The sequence below is a fragment of the Euprymna scolopes genome, chromosome 23 (assembly GCF_053919585.1).
Source record: "Euprymna scolopes isolate OS-2025 chromosome 23, ASM5391958v1, whole genome shotgun sequence".
NCBI lineage: Eukaryota > Metazoa > Mollusca > Cephalopoda > Sepiida > Sepiolidae > Euprymna > Euprymna scolopes.
Window position 1 is genome coordinate 46,038,099 of NC_136504.1, and position 20,309 is coordinate 46,058,407.

A 20,309-nucleotide genomic window follows, 5' to 3' on the forward strand; every position below is an offset into this window, starting at 1 on the left:
CAATTAGGAAGTAGATGTTGCTGTTACAAAAGAAAAAACGAGTTGAAGTTCTTTTCTATTCTTGGTCTCCTTTGCGACTGAGGCTACATACGTGTTGGGTAATGTTACACTTGATAAGTGGTAACAGCCTTGTATAAAAAAAAAAGAAGAGATCTGACCAAATTGCTAGCAGAAAATGTGCTAACACAACCAGCATCCAAATCAACATTAATCACCTTTGAAAAAGATGGTTAATCATAATCAAACATTTTCCATCACAGTAGAGGCCAATGGGTTCGCTTTCTGAAAAGAACCGCGCTGTATCCAGATCTCTTGCTTGATGTGGAAAGCGATTAGCATAACATCAAGGGGGTGGATGTAGATCAAATTTATCAAAGAAAGCTTTACATCTGTGACACATAATCAGTCAAGAATGAATCCTGACCCTCATTCAAATATACTCATCATCCAGAAAACCGGGGTGCACAACGTTAAATCAAATATCATTTTCAGCTGTGACATGGTAAGAAGGCAGGAAAGGCATTGTTAGTCCAGAGAAAATATTGTTAATAAAATTGACCTCACATTTTTTTTTTTTTTTTTTTTTAATAGGTTGTATGTATGCAGAAGAAGGAACTACTACATCCTTAATGTTGATAAAAAGTATATCTGTAGGAAGTTAACAAACTATTATAAGTGGTTCAATGCCCTGTGCCAAAGTGATGCGGCCACACTGACCAATCGGTTGGCAAGGCGCATGGATTTGAGCTGTCCCCTTAAGAATTATTTTTAGCCCTTTGGGATCTCAGCTGCTATCGCGAGAGGGATGCCAGCAAGCAACCTATACAGACCTCTCTCACTCACTCCTCCCACTGCTACTTGTTGAGGACTGCAGTCTGATGGCAGATGACACTTTAAGACAGACATTTATACTTTCTTTCCAGTCTGAGATACAATCTCGCCTTTTCTAAATAAACCCTTTGTTGTTTTGTTAAAATAAATGTCGTTTGGCCTTGTGTTTATTTAAGCAATTATTCTCCTATATATCAACAGCAATACCAATGACATCTGCCCATGATCAGATGATAAATTATCTTGCCTCAGAAAATAGAAAACAAGAAAAACAAACAATAGGTATTTTTTATTCATAATGTACACATTTCCGCAAAAAACACCATTTCAGACGTTAGCCTGACAGACTGAGCAAAGTACCATTTCAGACTTTAGCCTGACAGGTTAATCAAAAAAATTATTCCAAACGTTAGCCTGACAGGCTGATCAAAAAAATTAATTTCAGACTTTAGCATGATAGGTCAATCAAAAACCTCTTACAGGCTAATCAAAAAACCCATTTAAAACTTTAGCCTGACAGGCTGATAAAATAATAATTTCAAACTTTTGCTTAACAGACGGATCAAAAAAATCATTTCAGCCTTTAGCCTGACAGACCGATCAAAAAAACCATTGAAGACTATAACCTGACAGGCAGATTAAAAAAACATTTCAGACTTTAGCCCCACAGAACAAACAACAGAGCCTCTTCAATAGATGCATGCAAGCATCTAAAGTAAGATGCTTCCATTCAATGTGTGTTCAGTGATGCAAATGCCATTTTAAATCAAAGCATTGCCGATTTATCAACAAAGCTGCTCAAAAATGCATCTTAAAAAAAAAAAAAAAAATTGTAAAAAGGAAAATAACCAAAATTATCAGTTGGTGACATTTGCAAAAGCATCAGGAATGTCAAACCAATTCGGGAAAGGACGAAAGACGAGAGCATAGTTGAGTGAAGATTACTCAAAACAGAAATGTCACAAAGGAAAAAAAAGAAAAAAGAAACGCAAAGTTTATAGAAAAGTGAATAAACACAGAACATAAACAAGACCTGATGATGTTGTCACATGAAATGAAACAAAACAAAAAAAAAAAGAAAAAAAAAAAAGAAAAGAAAAACAAACAAGCAAAAGCATTTCACCAACAAACTTGCATGATCAAACAAAAAGGAAAAACGACCATTTTTCTTCTAATGCTTGGGAGAGTTTTTTGGTGACAATTTTAGTTGGTGACCCAAGTAGATTAGACTAAAGAGAATCAACAGATCCATACGATGAGTGGGCCTAAGTAATTTGTCAGAGTAGCTAACAAAGCAACAAACTAAATATGCAGCAAATAAGTGTTACCAAAGGCAAACTAAGTTACTCTTAACTACCTGGATAATTTTTTTGTGTTTTAATTTATCTTCAAGTGTTTTTTTTTACTTAAAAATAAAGGCCGTATAAAGCCTGTTGAGTTAAAACAACAAAATGGTCTCATTAGAAAACTAGTTGTTTTCTAATGAGACCATTTTGTTGTTTTAACTCAACAGGCTTTATACGGCCTTTATTTGATAATTGCGAAAAAAATTAGACTACATCCAATAAATGTCATCAATCATGCTAAAATGTAACTTTCTACCAATATCTTGTTTAATTTTCGACTTTTACTCAACTATGGCTCTAATGAGAACACTATTTTGTTTTTAATTTTCACTCAACAGGCTTTACACTACGTTCATTTTTTAAGATGTACTCCATCCTTGAAGGAAGAGAGGGTATAGTAATTTCACTGGCCTAAAAAACTTTTCTTAATTAACTTAATCAACTAGCAGAACCCATGCTCCAGAGTCGCCCGGTGAAAATATAAAATGCTGATAAAATGTTAAGAATGTAATGTATCGATTCTGAAAGAAAAATGTCAGAAAAGCACCTATTTCACTGTAAGTAATCCCAATCTCATACATTCTTATTGTTTATTTTTGTAGCTATTTTACTTGAATTAAAAACAAAATCTTGTTATCTATAATATGAATCTAATCTGTCTGTTTAAATGTATGTATGTATGTCTACCTAAAACTTTCAACAGGTGATTGATTTTCATGAGATTGGTATGGTTTTGAAGCTTGACCCTTCAGACGACAAAATAGTTTAAAAACATTAATTCCTTCACCCTTAACTGGGCACTTTCCTTCAAGGAGGGAGGTGTCGCTTTTTTTCGCAGATATTTTCTAAAGTCAGCCTCTCTTTTCGACTGACTAGCCTTAAAACTTTGCCACTTCCAGTTTAGCAATGGACGCAACGGCACAAACGTCACTTTTTTTCACATATTTTTCTTCCTTCACTGTATGGGTTCGAGCCTGCCTGCCTACTACCACTTTTTTTTGTCTCAACAAACACCCCCAGGCAATGCCGGGCACCCAGGGTAGTCTACTATATAATAAAATGATTTCAGAAATTCCCCTCTCGACCAAAGTAGCGTAGGTTTTCAACAACAGATGCCACCAACAAATTCAATACATCTAACCTAATAGCCACTATCTAATGTAGCCTACGGCCACCATTCCTACTCCATTCACTCGCAATAATAAAATGCTACATTACATTCGATAAGCACTACCATCACAATCGCCACATCTATAGAGGAAGGTGTTCCTATTTTTCTCTCATTAGTTAGTGCTCTTACCACTACCAGTTGACACTGGGGCAAATTCTACATTTCCTACACTACTGTGCTTGCGCCAACTACAACTGGTTATTACATCCCCATTATTTGACTGGTTATTACATAGACATACTGTATAATCTTTCCATTTTTCATTACATAAATAATGTAGTCTCCCCAGCATAATTCTGATCAATCCGATTGGCTGAACTCATTATTCTCATATTTTGAAATACAATTATCCCCATTTCATAAATGACTGGTTACTAAAAATATAACATACATGGCATCACTACCAAACATTTTTGAGTCCGCCATTGCTTCAGATACAAAAAACAACTTCTCTTACATAAACTGCCAAATACATTATTACATGTAATTAGACATTAATGTACTACTACGTCTAGGACAGTACCTAATATATTTGTTTATTATTACATTTCTGCATCACTCCAACTATGCCACCGACTTCTTGGTTGTATACATAACCTTACGTTTGTTTCCAGTTTCCATTTCTGCATCACACAAACTACCCCACAGATTTCTTAGTCATATACATAAACAACCTTTTTATCTCAGTACTGCTACTACTTTACGGCAATTGTCTTGTACACAGAGTTCCTCAAGATTACTACTTATTTATACCAAAATTTAAATGCGCTTTTTGCTTCCAACACACCCGAATTCAAGTTTATACATCCCCACTTGTACCCTCCGAAAACAAAAACTTTTACAGCTTAGTTCTACTTATCACATTCTTTGCCATGTGTGGCCTGCAACTTCCATATATTGCAACACTATTAGCAAAAAAAAAAAAAAAAAAAAAAAAAAAATACTTTGTTAAGAATTATAACAGTGAGACAAAAATGAAAATACTGACAGAATCGAATTCAATACATTAAGTTTAAAAAAATAAAACAGAGTATCCAACAATGCAAATCATTCAAATGTTTAGAATCATTTATTATCCAAAAACTCAATGATTTACAAATGAAAATAATTCATTACAGTTTGTTACAGAAAACAGTTCACGGTTTCCGCCACAATCACAACAAAAATATGAGAATCCAACAATCAAATTAAGAAAAATATTTAGCATAATTTATCTGCAAAATCGGTGATTTACCAAATAAATAATTCTTTATATTTCCTTAGAGAACGGTTCCATGTCTCCGTTAAAAACATAAATAACGGTTATTGTTTTTCAAACTTAATAGAAGCATTTAAATAAACTGCAATGAAAAACTATTTCAGGTAGGTAGAAGAGTCGATGGCTACTTGCTACTTTTAGTTATTTTTGGATGCAGTCATTTTTTTTTTTTTTTAAAACATTTCTCTATTGTTTGTTTTGGCTTATCAGCCAAGAGATTTTTTTTTTTTTTTTTTGCAAATTCAATTGTACAAGTGACCTTGTTTTAAAATTTGCAATTTGTATCTCAATAACAACATCAGTAGAATCTGTTAAATGCCTTCGTCCAAAACACACAAGTTCTTTATTTTTACATGACGATTTTTTTTTCTAAATACAAGTTTTGTGTGTGTGTGTGTGTGTGTGTGTGTGTGTGTGTGTGTGTGTGTATGTGTAATTTTTCTTTCAAGTTTATAAAACTTGAGTTTATTTTGGAAGTTTTGCCAAAATAAAACTCACTTTCGTATAATTTAAGTAGTTACATATTGTTGAACATCAATAATAATAAAAAGAATAATTAGTTAATGGCAGAGGACAAACAGACATTAGGTCTGTTGTAGATGCAGGGAAAATACACTTCTCCCATAGGGGGGAAAAAACGCTGGGAGAGGGGAAATTTTTACTTTAGGTCCACCTCCACATTTTTTTTTACAACAATTTTTAAATGGTTTTCATCTATGCTGATTAAGAAAATCCCATTCTAATTTTGTGGAGACAAGTACTTTTATAGATCACTGGTTGCCAGGTTTGTATGCACACACGATAAACAATTCTACTTCTCTCCTACCAACACTGAAACCCACAATTTCATTTTTATCGCATTTGTGAGTCGGGATGCTGACAATTATTATGGTTAAATTTTGGGAGAAAAAGCGGATGTCTACTCTGACAGCCATCCTTCACATGGGGATGTTGGGGAGGAGGGATGACTATTCCGAACGCTGTTCTTAACATGACAATACTCAAAGAAGTGAAGTGAAAAAAAGAAATATGACATAAAACTGGAATTTACTTTAATACTTATTGGTAGAAGAGGGAAAAAGTAGAGGAAGAATTGAACAACAAATGGAAACAGCTAGAACTGCTACCACTGATTTTGATTAAACAGTTCATATACAGTGAGAATCTAAAATATCTGTACTTTCCATTATTATTTTAATGGACCATTTTTCATAATTTTATTAATTCGTACTGATTTACGCATTCCTTTAATTGCTTTTTTTTTTTTTTTTTTTTTTTTTAGATTCAAAACAGTACCATAAGTGAAAGCAAGATTACATTTCAGCCATGGCCACCAGTGTCTGCAATTGTTCATAGATAGCAGTGGCCAACAACAGTAATCGTAGTTTACTTTTTTGCAAGGCGGGGGGGGGGGAATAAGAATTTATTATTTGGATCATTTGGACTACTGTTCTCACTTGTAATAAAAGCAAAATTTTATGTAAAAATAATGAATAAATTTAATGAAAATGCTTACTTTTTAAGATTCATATTTTTGCAGAATTTCTACTTGATTATTTTTCCAAAGGAAAATGTTGACAGTAGTTTGAAAGATATGGTTCTGCACACAGACAGATAAAGTAATATATATATATATATATATATATATATATATACACACAGTAGAGCCCCGGGATATGTTTTTTTTTCAGGTTACGATGTGGAATACAATGTTTTTCTGGCCCCTGGTTATGCCTTACAGTGTCATTTATAATGTTATTTGCTTATATACATGTGTATTATATATTGCATTGTATTTTGTTACTAATTTTTAACATGTACTGAATAAAATTTTGCTTAGACTCCGCCATACGTCGATTTCACCTTACGATCCCAACACAAACAGATTAATGCTGTATCCCAGGGTTCTACCGTATATATAATTATTACTATAATTATTTTTAATACCTACAGACACTAGCGTTTCCTCCTTTTGGAAATCATCAATGCAGGGTGTCATGATTACCACCAGTTGAGAGATTAACCTGGCCACAAAGCCATCTCTATTAGCAAGGAACAAACCGCTCGGCCAATGTTAATTAGGTGAAATATAGTTGAAATTAACATTTATATAAAGCGTAAACGTCATTCAAGACGACCTAGAGTGATCTAATGATTTTGACATCATTATATATAATATATATGATAGATACACACAACATGATCATGTTGACACAGCAGTTCCCATTATATCACTGAAATTAAGCAATGTTGAACCTAGTCAGTACTAAAATGGGTAAATATTTTGGAATATCAAGTGGATATATGTGCTCTCCACTTATTTCAGCATTGTTTTCAGTTGTCCTGGATTTCTCTTTGCCACTGGAATCCGGCATTGCTGACTCAGAGTAGGAATGTGCAATCTACAATTACATGCACACATACCCTTACAGTGGGTATCTGTAGTCTGTCAATATTGAACGGATTTTCTCTGAAGGGTGGTCACATTCGAAACAGATTAGACAGACATAATATATATATTAGTGTGGGAATGTTGGGTGATCTGTGTAGACTCCTTACAATGTTTATTTATAAAAGCTCTACTGATGAATTGAGCACTGTTGGGGAAAAATACTGGATTTTTAGTAAATCTTATGAAGAGGCTTGAACTTGATTATATAAAGAAGAACTATTTAAAATTTGGTTTTAAAAGAAGATTAGGCCTGAAGATGCTGTTTCTCTAAAGGAGTTGCAGCAGAAACATGAATGCATATATGTAGCCAATAATGTTTTTATAAATACACTAATATATATATCTGTGTATATACTAATATATGTATATGTGTGTGTGCGCTTGTGTGAAAGAGGTGTGACATGCGTTTTATTTTTACATCAATTCTATTTTAAGAATCAATCTCCCTTCACCTCTTCATATAGTCTTGACTGTTATTATAAGTGGGTAGGGGGGGGGGTAAACAAACAAACAAAAAAATGACCTGGACGTTTTTTTTTATACTGTTTTACTCATTAGCTTTGCTTTTTAGTGAAACTGGTTCTCCTAAACTCCATTCTTTTAATCATTTTCTGAACAAAAAAAAAAAAAAAAAAAAAAAAAAAAAACATTTTTCACACATTTCCATTTAAAAGATTTTTTCCTGAATATTTTCACATTTCCTCAAGAGCTCCACCGCCGGCTGCATTAAAGATTTTGGCAGCCGGATCTGGTATGTGGGTTGTAGTTTGGAGATGCTTGTTCTAGGCTATATGACACTAATTAATTTCATGATAATAAAAACAAGAACAAGAAAATCATGTAATAGGTTAATTTAAAATAAACAATATATAATGGTTCACTTTTCTTAATTTCATATTATTTACCTCTTTGCCAGGAGGTTAGACAGAATGTCAGGTATGGTTTTGAGAAGCCAACACTCTAGGATAAGCACATTCTGGTTTACAAAAAATGCCCGAGCAGTCTCATAGACATCTCAGGCAATTAGCAATAAACTAACCTCCATTCAGAGAAAGAAGGTAAAGTCTGGGAGAGTGGACCTTCTAGGATTGAATAGAACCATACATCAATCCGGCAGGAATAAAACCACTGTCAGATTGATTCCATCATTAATGTTAAATTTGCAACTTAAGATAGAGGTTGTCTGTGCAGAATAAAAATTGCACATTCAAGTGAGTTTTGAGAGAAACATTTTCTTTAGATATATATATATATATATATATACACACACACACACACACACATAAAAGTGACCATGTCTGTGTGTGGAATGGTCTCTACCAAACTGTTCTGTCAATATTTGGCATACAGACTTGAAATTTGGTATATAGTTGATTCAAACCTGTGAAAAAAAAATTTGATATGTATTTTTGCCAGTAAAAATAGCTGCTCAATGGATCAAAATTGCAAAACATTGGAATCTAGCAAGGATATGCCAACTAATCTATGCACAAATATACATTTAATTATCTTAATCATTAAAAGGTTTTATATGCATATAACAATCAATAGAGAATTGGCTCTATAATACAAAATCTGCATAAATTAAAATATATTAAAGTGGATTTTACAACTGGATAATGATGAGCAGCGTGCTAGTAAATTATAAATTGGAATATTATTTTTGTGGATCATTGCTTATCAAGGCCTGGAGGTCACTCCAACATGAAGGTCAAGTAGACGGTGAGATAACTAATGATCAGTAATGGTGAAACTTTGATAGAATTTAATTATATAAGAGGTTGGCTAAACAAAAACTTGATTACATTAGACTTGAAGACGATCATGTTATAATCAGCTGGGAAAAAGCCTCATGGCATTGTGTTTCACAGACTGACAGTTCTAGGAACGAAACTTTGGAATTTTCATTTAATTTTTTTTTAATCTTAAGTACAGATAGAGAGTAAGGGAAATTGTTGACAGTTGTTTTAGCTATAAGAGTGTTGCGAATGTTTCATGGGGATGACCATAGATTGGAGCTCAGTCGAGCACCTAGCATAAAAGTAATGATAGAACAAAAGGTAGATTTGCAACTTCTCTTCTGTGAGAAAGAGAAAGTAAAGAGGCGAAAAGGTCTTCACCCACTAGATTTCAAAGGCGGTTTTGTACCCTGTCATGGTAGAAAAGTGTACTCTTAACAGCTCTTCCCCACATGTGGCAACAGTACTCCATGTTAGAATGTATTTGGTTCTTGTATAGATAGAGAGGATTATGTTGGGAATCAGATACTTTCTGAGTGGTAGAAGGATTCAACCATTTTTCCAGAAATTTTAGCAACAGATCTGATGTAGGCTCTTCCATTTCAGGTCAGTTCCAGAAGTTTGTCAAAGCAAAGTATTATCATTCTATGAGCAATGTTTCTGACAAAGGGGGAAAAATTGCTATTTTCCAAGTCAGAACTTATCCATCTAACACTTATTGTTAACTAGTTTTTGACTTTAAAGTATTTCATTTTCTTTTTAGCTCCTTACATCGAATGGTTTCATGCCTTGTCTGGAGTAATTTCCATTAATATATATATATATATATATATATATATATATATATATATAAAAATAAAGGAAATCTAAAACCTCTGTTGCCTTGCAACAATACCCACTCATTGAAAAGACAGTATTAACTCTGCACCAAGAATTAATGTTATTGTTTTTTTCCTTTTCCCTTTGTAAAGGGAAAAGGAAAAAAAAACAATGACATCAATGTTTAGTGCATTCAAGTCAGAAAGCCAATATCTTCAAACAGCCTGATATGGTAGCACGAGATTTTTCTAACAGAATTAGTAATTAAGATGGATAGATTCTGACTCGGAAAACAGCATTTCTACCAACCTAAGAAAAATGAACAGGTAAGGAGCTAGACTTAGTTGTCAGAGGGGTATATAGTCATTTTTTTTTTCTTTTTTAAATAGATGGTTACCACTTATCAAGGCCGAAAGCTCCTCGATAAGAAAAGGTTAATAAGATAGAATAGTAACCAATTAAATAGTGATGACCCTCTGTAGAAAATTCCCTTGTTAGATCAGAGTTAGGTCAGGTGTAAAAATCAAAATATTTCTAAATCACGATTCCAACCCGGTCAGGACTCAAATACCAAAAGATAATCAACTTGTTTGCAAGAACTCTCCCAAAATACAGCAATTTCCAAAACTTTTGAAAATCCTGCTAGAAGAGAGAAAAAAAATCTCTTTAATAACCAGTTATAGATACACATACAAATCACTCCCTCCTGGCAAGAGGCATAAAACGAAGTCAAGAGAAATGCTCTTGCATAACCAGTAAGTGACACATATGCAAATGAAAAGATACCTAACCTTTCTCCGATCATCAACAACCCCATGACATTTAAACCATTTAACTTGCTTTTCTTGCACCTCATGAAAGGGTTTTTAATGGAATCAACCAAGATTGGTTACTTGTTGGGATGATATAACAGGAACATGTCAATATTGAATTTAAAGATGACTATGGAAAAGTGTTTAACAGGAAGCTCTTGCACAAAAACTCTGGAAATTCTGCCAGACACTAGGCACACAGGCAAAAAAAGAGGAAAGTCATTTTTCATTGTGGTAGCAAAGCAAGTTTTTGCAGTGAATGTTTTGCAAGGTGGGGGTCAAAGATTATATCTCAGATCAAACACCATCGATGAAAGTAACAACAGAGCAGAGAGAGAGAGAGAGACTAGCACTGTCTCTTCTGTGAGAAGCGGCTTGTAAGGAATGGAAGAGAACCCCCCCCTTCCCACACACACATAATTTCAAAGTCAATTTTGTTGAAGTGACAAACAGTGCTCTAATGACACCTCACTAGCTGTGGCAGCAGTACAGAGGACATATCTAACTTTTATATGAGTAGAGAATTGCATTAAGAGTCTGATACTTCTTGGATCAGTAGAATGATTCAACCATTTTTCCAGCGACCTTAGTCTTCCATTTTAAATCTGGAGTGAAAGTCAGTTATATGAGCTTATGAAAGCGAAGAGCTTTCTCAAAAAAATGTCCGCTTATTTCACCTGGAGGAACACAAAGATCCAAACATTGGTATTGGAATGAGAGAAATTTAGTTTTTAGGTATTAAGAAAAAAAAAAAAAAAGTAGGTTTTTGTACTATTACAAGCATATTTTCGTGGACATCGGCAATATTACATACCTAATGTGCTTCAACAAGTCATATCTTTTTTACTTGTTGGTCAATTTTTAAAAGAATTACATTGCTGGAAAGAATAGAATATGCATGCCAATGATGTTAATTTTTTTTTTTTTTTATGCGTTCAATATTTTTATGCTCAAAAAAAAAAAAAAAAAAAAAAAAAAAAAGGTAAAAAATGACGACAGCAAAAAGGAAAACCGTTTTTTCAATGTTTACATTTTATACATTATGTTTAGATACACATGCACGGGATCAAATTTAATTGGATATAGCTGAAATTTTACAGGCTATATAAGCATAGAAGTCCATCTCTACTGGACTTTGATTTATATTTTTACAACCACAGGAAGCAAAGTTACGACTGAGCATAATTGACAAAGAATATTTAAAAATTGATAAGATAAATCGGCATACCTCATCCATTTTCATATAGATAGTTTTAGAATTATTTTCATGTATAATATGTAAATATTTGATAATTATTAATTGTGCGGAAATTTCTTTAAAATGTTATCTTTTATAGAAATTGAAATCCGCTTGGGAAAACGACTTGCTATGCGCTCAGCTGACTAAAGAATAAAAAAACTTTTTTCTGCTTTCAAAAACGAGAACAGAAAAATCAGTTTCATTTTTTATTCTGAGTTTGTCAATTTAAAATTTTTTTTCAAGTTTTACAAATTTGATTTCCAAACAATACTATTTTGTTGTTTTTAACGCTTGTAGTACACATGTACTAAAAGCGTAAAAAAAAAACAAACAAAATGTACTAAGTACATGCGTTTACTTGTACTTAAGGTAGAATTGTTTTTTAGTGGTAAAAAATAAATAAATAAAAAAAAGGTACCTGTGCACTTGTGCTAACCTGCTGAAATGACATTTAGAAACCTATTCTTAACATGGGGAAGGAAGGGTGTTTTGTTAACTATTCTGTACTTTCACCTGACAAATAAAATATATCATGAAACTTGAATTTATTTTTAACTCATTGTCAAGACCATTTTTTTTTTGAATCTGTAAAACAAACCCGTTTTTTTATTGAGGATATCTAAATAATAATTAGGCGGTTCGATAAAGAATTTCATTGTGATGCATTTTGTAAATTTTTACCTTGTTTTCACCTTAACATCTGTCTTTAAAATGACTACCTTTTAAGGTAGTCTTGGTATGCTGAAAACGAATATCACATTTAAATTTTCCGCTAATAAGTAGCTTTCTGGATATTAAGCAATGTCATTTCTTATGTCATTGCTGGTGGCCATCTTGGTACGTGTGTTTGCGCATAGTTTCTCGGGGGTATGTTTGCGTGCTCATGCATACCAAGATGGCCACAAAGTTGATAAAATAACAATTATCTAAAAAAAAAAAAAAATCCACTTGTAATGCTAGTTTTTGCACATATTTGCAGTCGCATTCATCTGTTATAATAAAATTATATATTAATTCCTGGGAGTGTCATAATCCAAACTATGTCTACATTAATGGTGGTAGCACAGTTTTTCCTCCCTAATTATTTTTTCCTTCCACTCTCTCAATCATAACCAGGAAGTTCTCCACATTAGTCACAAGTTTTACCCATTCGTCGTCCGCACCTGTTTCTTAGATACATTTTATGTCAGTTTTTCTATTTTTATTTCTTAAACTAGCTGTACCCTGCCACGCGTTGCTGTGGCTCAATTTGGTGTAATGGAAAAATCTAATAAAAAGAGAAAATGCATGTTTTTTATATTCTTAGTACAGCAATCCACTCCAAAAAGTGAAAAAAAAAAAAATGGTACTCTTGCAGAATTGGATTCGGATCCTTGGGAGTTTCCTTCAATCATGACTTGGATTCGACCAACAATCAGTGGATTAAACCGAATGTTGCTAAAATGTTGAGTTTTATTTTTGTTGTTTGTATTAAAAAAATTTGAGTTTTTAATTAGTATTTGGGTGAGGGGGGGGGGGTCGTTACTATACACAGATTCGAAAAAGTTGTCCAAAAACAAATAAATGAAAGCAAACGTAAGGTAAATTACATTCCTACCTAATTGGATGATTTTTTAGTGTATTTATTTCATGTAAAATGTTTAATCAGCTCGGAAAATAGTGTTTATCGATGTATTTGAAAAAGACAAATGGTTGCAGACTGTTGAATATGCTAAGTTTGGGAAAATAAGTTAAAAACTATACAAAACAGTGTCAGAAACCCATCGAATATGTTACCGTGACATAGGCTGGCATATTTGGTGTGTTTCTGGCAGTATTTTGTATAGTCTTTTTAATTTTAACTCATTTTCCCAAACTTAACGTAATCAACAATTTTGCCACTATTTGTATTTTTCAAATATACCGATAAACACTGTTTTTCAAGCCAACTAAACGTTACATTAAATAAAAAGGATTTGTATTACTAAACACAGATATGAAAAACTTGTTGAAAAATATATAACAAATGAAGGTTATCAAAGGAAAGATAAGTTACTTTTCTACCTAACTGGATAAGATTTTAGTGTTTTTATTTAATGCAGTATTCATCGGTATATTTGAAAAATACAAATGGTGGCAGACTTAACCACATTAAGTTTGGCAAAATGAGTTAAAACTAAAAAACTATACAAAATACAGTCAGGAACTCACTCAATATATGTTACCGTGACATAGGCTGACATATATCCGGTGGTTATTTAACAGTAATTTGTACAGTTTTTTAATTTTAACTCATTTTCCCAAACTTAACGTGTTTAACAGAGTCTGCCGCCATTTATAATTTTCAAATATAGCAGTAAATACTGTGTTTTTCAAGCCGAATAAACATTTTACATCAAATAAAAACAAAAAAATTATCCAGTTTAGTAGGAAATTATCTCATCTTGCCTTTGATAATATTTGTTATACATTTGTTTTTTGACAACCTTTTCAAATCTATGTGTACAGTAATACAAACCCAATAAAAACGCTAAAAAATTATCCAGTTAGGTAGAAAAGTAACTTATCTTGCTTTTGAAAACATTTACTGGTTATATATTTGTTTTTGTTGACAACTTTTTCAAATCTTTGTGCAAGTTTCTCCAAGTTAAATTTAAATTTCATGCTATCTTTTTTTTTTTTTGGGGGGGGGGGGTATTTATTTATTTATTTATTTTTTTTTTTTTACTTAGGTCCACCTCCACAATTTTCTTTATAATGACTACTTTTAGAAGTTTGACTACGCTGAATAAGAAAATCTCATTTAAAATTTGCAGAGGCAAGTAGTTTTTGAGATATAAAGACCTGTACTATGCACTATAATTCACTGGCGGCCATGAATGAACACCCCCAAGCTCCCCATATTAAGAATGGCTTTCGGAATAAACACCCCTAACCCCCCCATATTTAGAACGGTTTTCGGAATACCCCCCCCCCCCCCCCAACCTTCCCATGTTAAAAATTGTGGCGGTGGACCTAATGTGAAAATTTACCTTTTGTTTTTTTTTTAATAAATTGTTAGTTGAAAGCACAGAAGGCAGATTTGCCGTTTAATTGTACAAATATCTTCAAACCAGGTAATTACCAAAAGGGACTCTTAAACGTCGACACTAATATCGAGCAAAAGTTTGTTTACATGTTTTACAAACTTTAAATGGGTAAAATATAAGCAGATAATTATTGAAAATGTGATCATGTGATTAAAATTAAATTCTAATTAACCATGTTGCTTAAAAAAATTTAAAAATATAATGCAAGATGAAGTTTTAAAATGATTAAATGTTTTATTTTATTTAAAATTAAAAACATTGCCAAATAAAAATGAAATTTTGGGTACTTATGTATTTACGGTGCTATGCTGAAATAACATTATTATTTTGAAAACCATTCTTAATGAGGAGCTGAGGATGTTTTATAACTATTCTGTGCTTCCACCTTACAAAAAAAAAAAAAAAAAAAAAAAAAAAAAAACTAATAGCACGGTAGCATCTGCCATCGTATATGTCCAAGAACAATATCTACTGTAAAATTAAACCACAATTTGGTGCTTATGCGTTTTTGATACCACGCTATATTTAAATAGATTTTCAGGTTGAATTAAAGTTTCACAATCTCTTTTTTTTTTTTTTTTTTTTTAAACTGTAAGGTGTAAACACAGAATAGTTACAAAACCTACTCGCCATGTTAAGAAAGGCTTTCAAAATAACATTATTATTTCAGTACAGTAACAAAAAATACCTAAGTACCCAAAATTTTATTTTTCTTGTTCAATGTTTTTAATGTTAAATTATAAAATAAAACATATTTAATCATTGTAATACTTCATCTTGCATTATTTTTTAAATTTGTTAAACAACGTGGTTAATTAGAATTAAATTTTAATCACATGATCACATTTTCAATAATTAGGTGATTATATTTTACCCATTTAAAGTTTGTAAAACATGTAAAAAAAACCTTCTGCTCGATACCAGTGTTGACTTTTAAGAGTCCCTTTTAGTGATTACCTGGTTTGAGGACATTTGTACAACGGCAAATTTGCCAAAACTTTTGTATTTCACCTAACAATTTCTTTAAAAAGAAGCATTCATATTTTGCTCATAAAAACTTATGTTAAAAAAAAAAAAAAGTGTATTTTCAATTTTGTTAAAGTTTTCTTGAAAAAACAAAAACAATAAAACTTTAACCTAACAATTTATGGTAAAAAAGCAAAAACAAAACAATCGAATCTTAATCATTGTTTTTTGTTTAAGTTAAATTCAACTTTCACAATATCTTTTTTATAATTTGACATCTTTTTTTAATAATAAATTGTAAATAAATTGTTTTTTTAAATAATAAATTGTTAGTTGAAAGCACAGAATTACAAAACACCTCCCTGGCTGAAAAAAAAAAAAAAAAGAAAAAAAGATTTCAGCATGTTAGCAAAATGCATATGTACCGTGAACTTTTTCACCTAACAATTTATAGTTTTAAGAAAAAGTTCATATTTTCTTATATAGAAACAACTGTTAAAAAAAAACAAAAACAAACGTGTGCTGTCAATTTTATTAAAAAATGATTTTTAAAACAAAGATGGTTTTGTTAAGGTTCTTTGACTTTTCTGTTTCAACTGAAAATGCACCTTCTGGCGAGCAATTTGTTTAAAATTAAAAAATTGGGAAGATAAACAAATGAATTTAAATTTTAAAAATAGAGGATGTTTTTTTTTTTCACTTATCGATTAGAGTCGTCAAATCGTGGTGCATGAATTGAAATAACTACCGGAAGTAAAAACTGAATAGTCATGCAGAATCGACTTATGAACAAGATTTTTATTTTATTTAATTTATAATATTAATTTATTTTAATAACATAAAAACATTCCTCGACTCTAAGGATAGACTGTCTGAAAATTTCAATTAAATTGGTAATGTAGAAATATCGTTTTATTGACAATGAATGAACCAAGAATAAGATTTATATATATATATATATATATATATATATATATATAATGATAAAAGTCTGACCACTCCCATTCCTTGTCTGCTTGCATTTCTTGGATTAGGAGATTATCAGTTTACCATCATTTCTGAACACAAAACAAGATGGCGTCACTTACCTCACAAAACAAATGAGGCTATTACTTTACAAGTAACCTATGCTGATCAGAGATTTGCAGAGGTAAATACCTGCTGAATTACTTTTCTATAAACTTCATTTTATACTTAGCCTTTGTTTACTCGTGTAGTCTGTTACTCTTATTCCTTTTTTTTTTTTTTGCACTTTTGTTGCTCTTATGTATTTTTAATACCCACATAAAATACTGTAAAATAATTATTATTTGTAGTGGTAGTAGTATTTTTATTTGTGGTTATCGTTTATTCGCATTTCCTTGTTATAAAATAAAATAAAAGCTTACTTGGCTTTTCTCTTTCTTCCCTTTTGGCTTTGGTTGATGTGTGAATACATGATTAACTGCAAAAAGTTTGTAACCCACTAAAAAGAAAAGAAAAATACAAACAAAATGGATATAATAAAGAATTCTTTGTGTTGTTGCTTATGGTAAGATTATCTTAGGGCTCTCATAGAAGTGTTCATATTTTATCTGTATCATATCTATCTATATAAAGGACTTTTTTTGAGAGGCAGCAAACTTTAAATGAAAATAAATCACAGAAAAATATTTTTATTATACAAATACATGGTTTAATACAAAGATTATTATTGGCATTTATATTTTAAATATATAAATTCCGGGTAGATAGTCCCTAGGTTTGCATGTATATGCCGTAATTTAGAAGTCCAATTTTCACAAACTACACATTAAATTAGCATTACAAGTGTATGCTGTATTTTCGTGGACATCGGCAATATTACATGCCTAATGTGATTCAACAAGTTAACTTTTATTTGTGGGTCAATTTTTAAAAGAATTATATTGATGAAAAGAGAATAGAATAAGCATTCCAATTTATTTTTCTTTTCTGCGTTCAATGGTGGCGAAATTACCAAATTTCTTGAAATATTGAGGTTCATATTTTATCCCACTTTTTTTAAAGAAAAATGTCCACAGAAAAGCCTAAATTTTGGCACTTAAAATTCTAACTTTTGAACTACTGATGGTATTTGCATAATTCAAACAGTTTTAAGCATCTTTTATATAGTTCTTTTCATGCAGGTTGATAAAATAATTATCTAAAAAGAAAAAAAATCAACTTGTAATGCTAATTAAATTAGGCTGTATTTTGGAAATAACACATCAAATGCATATTCCTAAAGAAAATAATCTAATGGAGTTAAATTGTACGAATGAGGTGGCTAGTTCACAGGTTCATTTAATAAAATTAATCATTTATTAAATGTTTCAATAAATTGACTATATCATTTGCAACCATTGCTTCAGTGTCAGTCTGATCAATTGTCAAATCAAGCTGAACTAAAAATAACTGATAGCTGCCAAATCTGCAATAAAAAAAACACCCTGTATCTAACTGTAATGTACCCGTATCAAAATGTTTTTATAAAAATTGACATAGATCATTTATAATCCTATGATTCCATGTAGTATCATGTCTTCTCCAGGTGAAGCCGACAATGACTTTTTTTTTTTTAGTTTCACTGATAAAAGTTTCCAATCTTATAAGATGGTTTACTATGTTGATTTTAATTTCTGAAGCCCCATTGAAATTTTGCACTTGGTTTATTTTACTCACCTGTTTATTATCCATTTTATTCGTAGTATTTAGATTATTCAAGACTACTATTCTCACCTTCAGTGTTATTTTCACAATATTTTGGTCATGTAAATGTCAACCTTCTTCAAATGTACCTTGTCAAACTTGGGAATCTGCATGGAGTTTTAAATGGAACCCTTTATTTAATCCACACCGGTAGCAGGCTCTCCTTCCATCAGCCTAAACTAGATAAAAGTCTTAAGTAATTCTCAGTTGTATTTTAAGTGTTGTCCACACTGAGAATTGAACTTACATGCTCCAGAAGAGTAATCTACAACTGAATTTTACCAAGTAATTTATACGCTATGCCATAGGTCACTGCGAACAATTCTAGTATTAATTCTTCAGTTCAACAAGATAAACCTGAAGAAGGTCAGAGATTACATTGATCGAAACGTGAAAATAACACTTAAATGACAGGATTGCAAGAGAAGCAGCAGGCATTTTTGTTTTTCTTTAGTCTTCTTGTGTGCCATTTGGTCATTACAGGCTGCACAAAATAAGATTTGTATCAATTTTTAAGGCATTTAATCACAAAAGTTTTGTTTTATTCCTGATATTTTTCTTGTTTCCTAAACTGTTTTTGTATTTAAGAAACAAGGTTGTTTAAACCTTTCTCCCAACACTTTGCCAACATTTAAAACAGATGTTAAAAATGAAATAGGATGATGATGACAATGACTCTTTGCTTCTTTTATTATTCTGCATGACCATGCATGGAGACATTTGAATTCAATTAAGTTGTGTGTGATGGGCATTCTGCTGAACATGTGTAAGGCTGCTTCGCTGAAGCCCAATTGCCTCCTGGCAACCTTCAAACTATAACCTGTGTTTTTGTTTGTCTTTTCACTATGCATTCTATTACCATCTTTGTCACTTATGTCCTTGATTTTTTTTTTTAAATCGAAATTGCTCCAGACAAGGCATGAAGCCACTTTATGTACGAAGCAAAACAACCAAAAACAACCTTAAAATAAATGGATAGATTCCACAGAAAACAGCAGATATTCCCCCTTTGTCAGAAACACTGCTCATAGAATGTGAGGACTAAAGGAAAAAAAAAAAAGAGTAGCAAGAATTACGAGCCTGTCGATTAGTAGTTTTTTTTTTTTACATTCACTTTCATACTTTTCTCAATCTGCTTTTTGTAGCTTCCAAAGAGTAAAGCCTTGATCATTTGGTACAGAGTTTCCAAACACATTTGGTTATCAGCTCCTTTTCAGGCTATTTAATGCTGAATTCAGTAATTTTAGAACAAATGGTTTTTAAGCATCAGGTTCTTTATATTTTTCAAATATTTATTCATCGCATTTGATCTGATTGCTTTGTAGAAGAAAACTGTCTTTGGTTTTGCAGAACATGAGAGTTTTGCAACTGAAAAAAAAAAAAAAAACAAGAAAAACAACACCAATGTTCAGTGCATCTTAGGTCAGCAAGCTGGTATCTTCAGACAGCCTGATTTGGTAGCACCAGGTTCAACACATTTGGAAGATGGTTGTTGTCAACTCATACTACGGGTATCTAAATAATATAAATACAAAAGTTGGGCCCACGTTTTTTGAGTAAATTCAATTGCCATAGACCTACCTTTTTTATCTATCGCCTATGTACGAGATACCTTAAGTTTCCAGACTTTTGTACAGGCATTTAAAATTGTCAGACTTTTGAAAATTCAGTATGTTATTGCTATACATCTTATTAGATGACTAAGTTTTATAATTTCAGGTTCAAATGAACAGCTAAAGCAGGAATTGGAATACACCCTACTAAAGCTTGATTGTCACATTTCAAAAATGCAATCTGAACACGAGGACAGTTTAGAAGAACGATATGCAATAAAATTCTGTTTTAAACTTGTTAAAAATGCCACAGAGACATATGGAATGCTCTAGACTGCTTTTGGA

General features: G+C 31.8%; 1 protein-coding gene across 6 annotated transcripts in view; it reads right to left on the reverse strand.

The window, feature by feature from the left end:
* Window positions 1-20,309, reverse strand: part of LOC145245870 (ribonuclease P protein subunit p30-like) — a 162,295-nt gene that overhangs the window by 101,744 nt on the left and 40,242 nt on the right. For all 6 annotated transcript variants that reach the window (XM_080107583.1, XM_080107584.1, XM_080107586.1 and 3 more), the window contains exon 2: window positions 17,091-17,167. In XM_080107583.1, coding sequence (XP_079963709.1) covers window positions 17,091-17,167 — 77 coding nt within the window. The remainder of the gene's footprint in view (window positions 1-17,090; window positions 17,168-20,309) is intronic.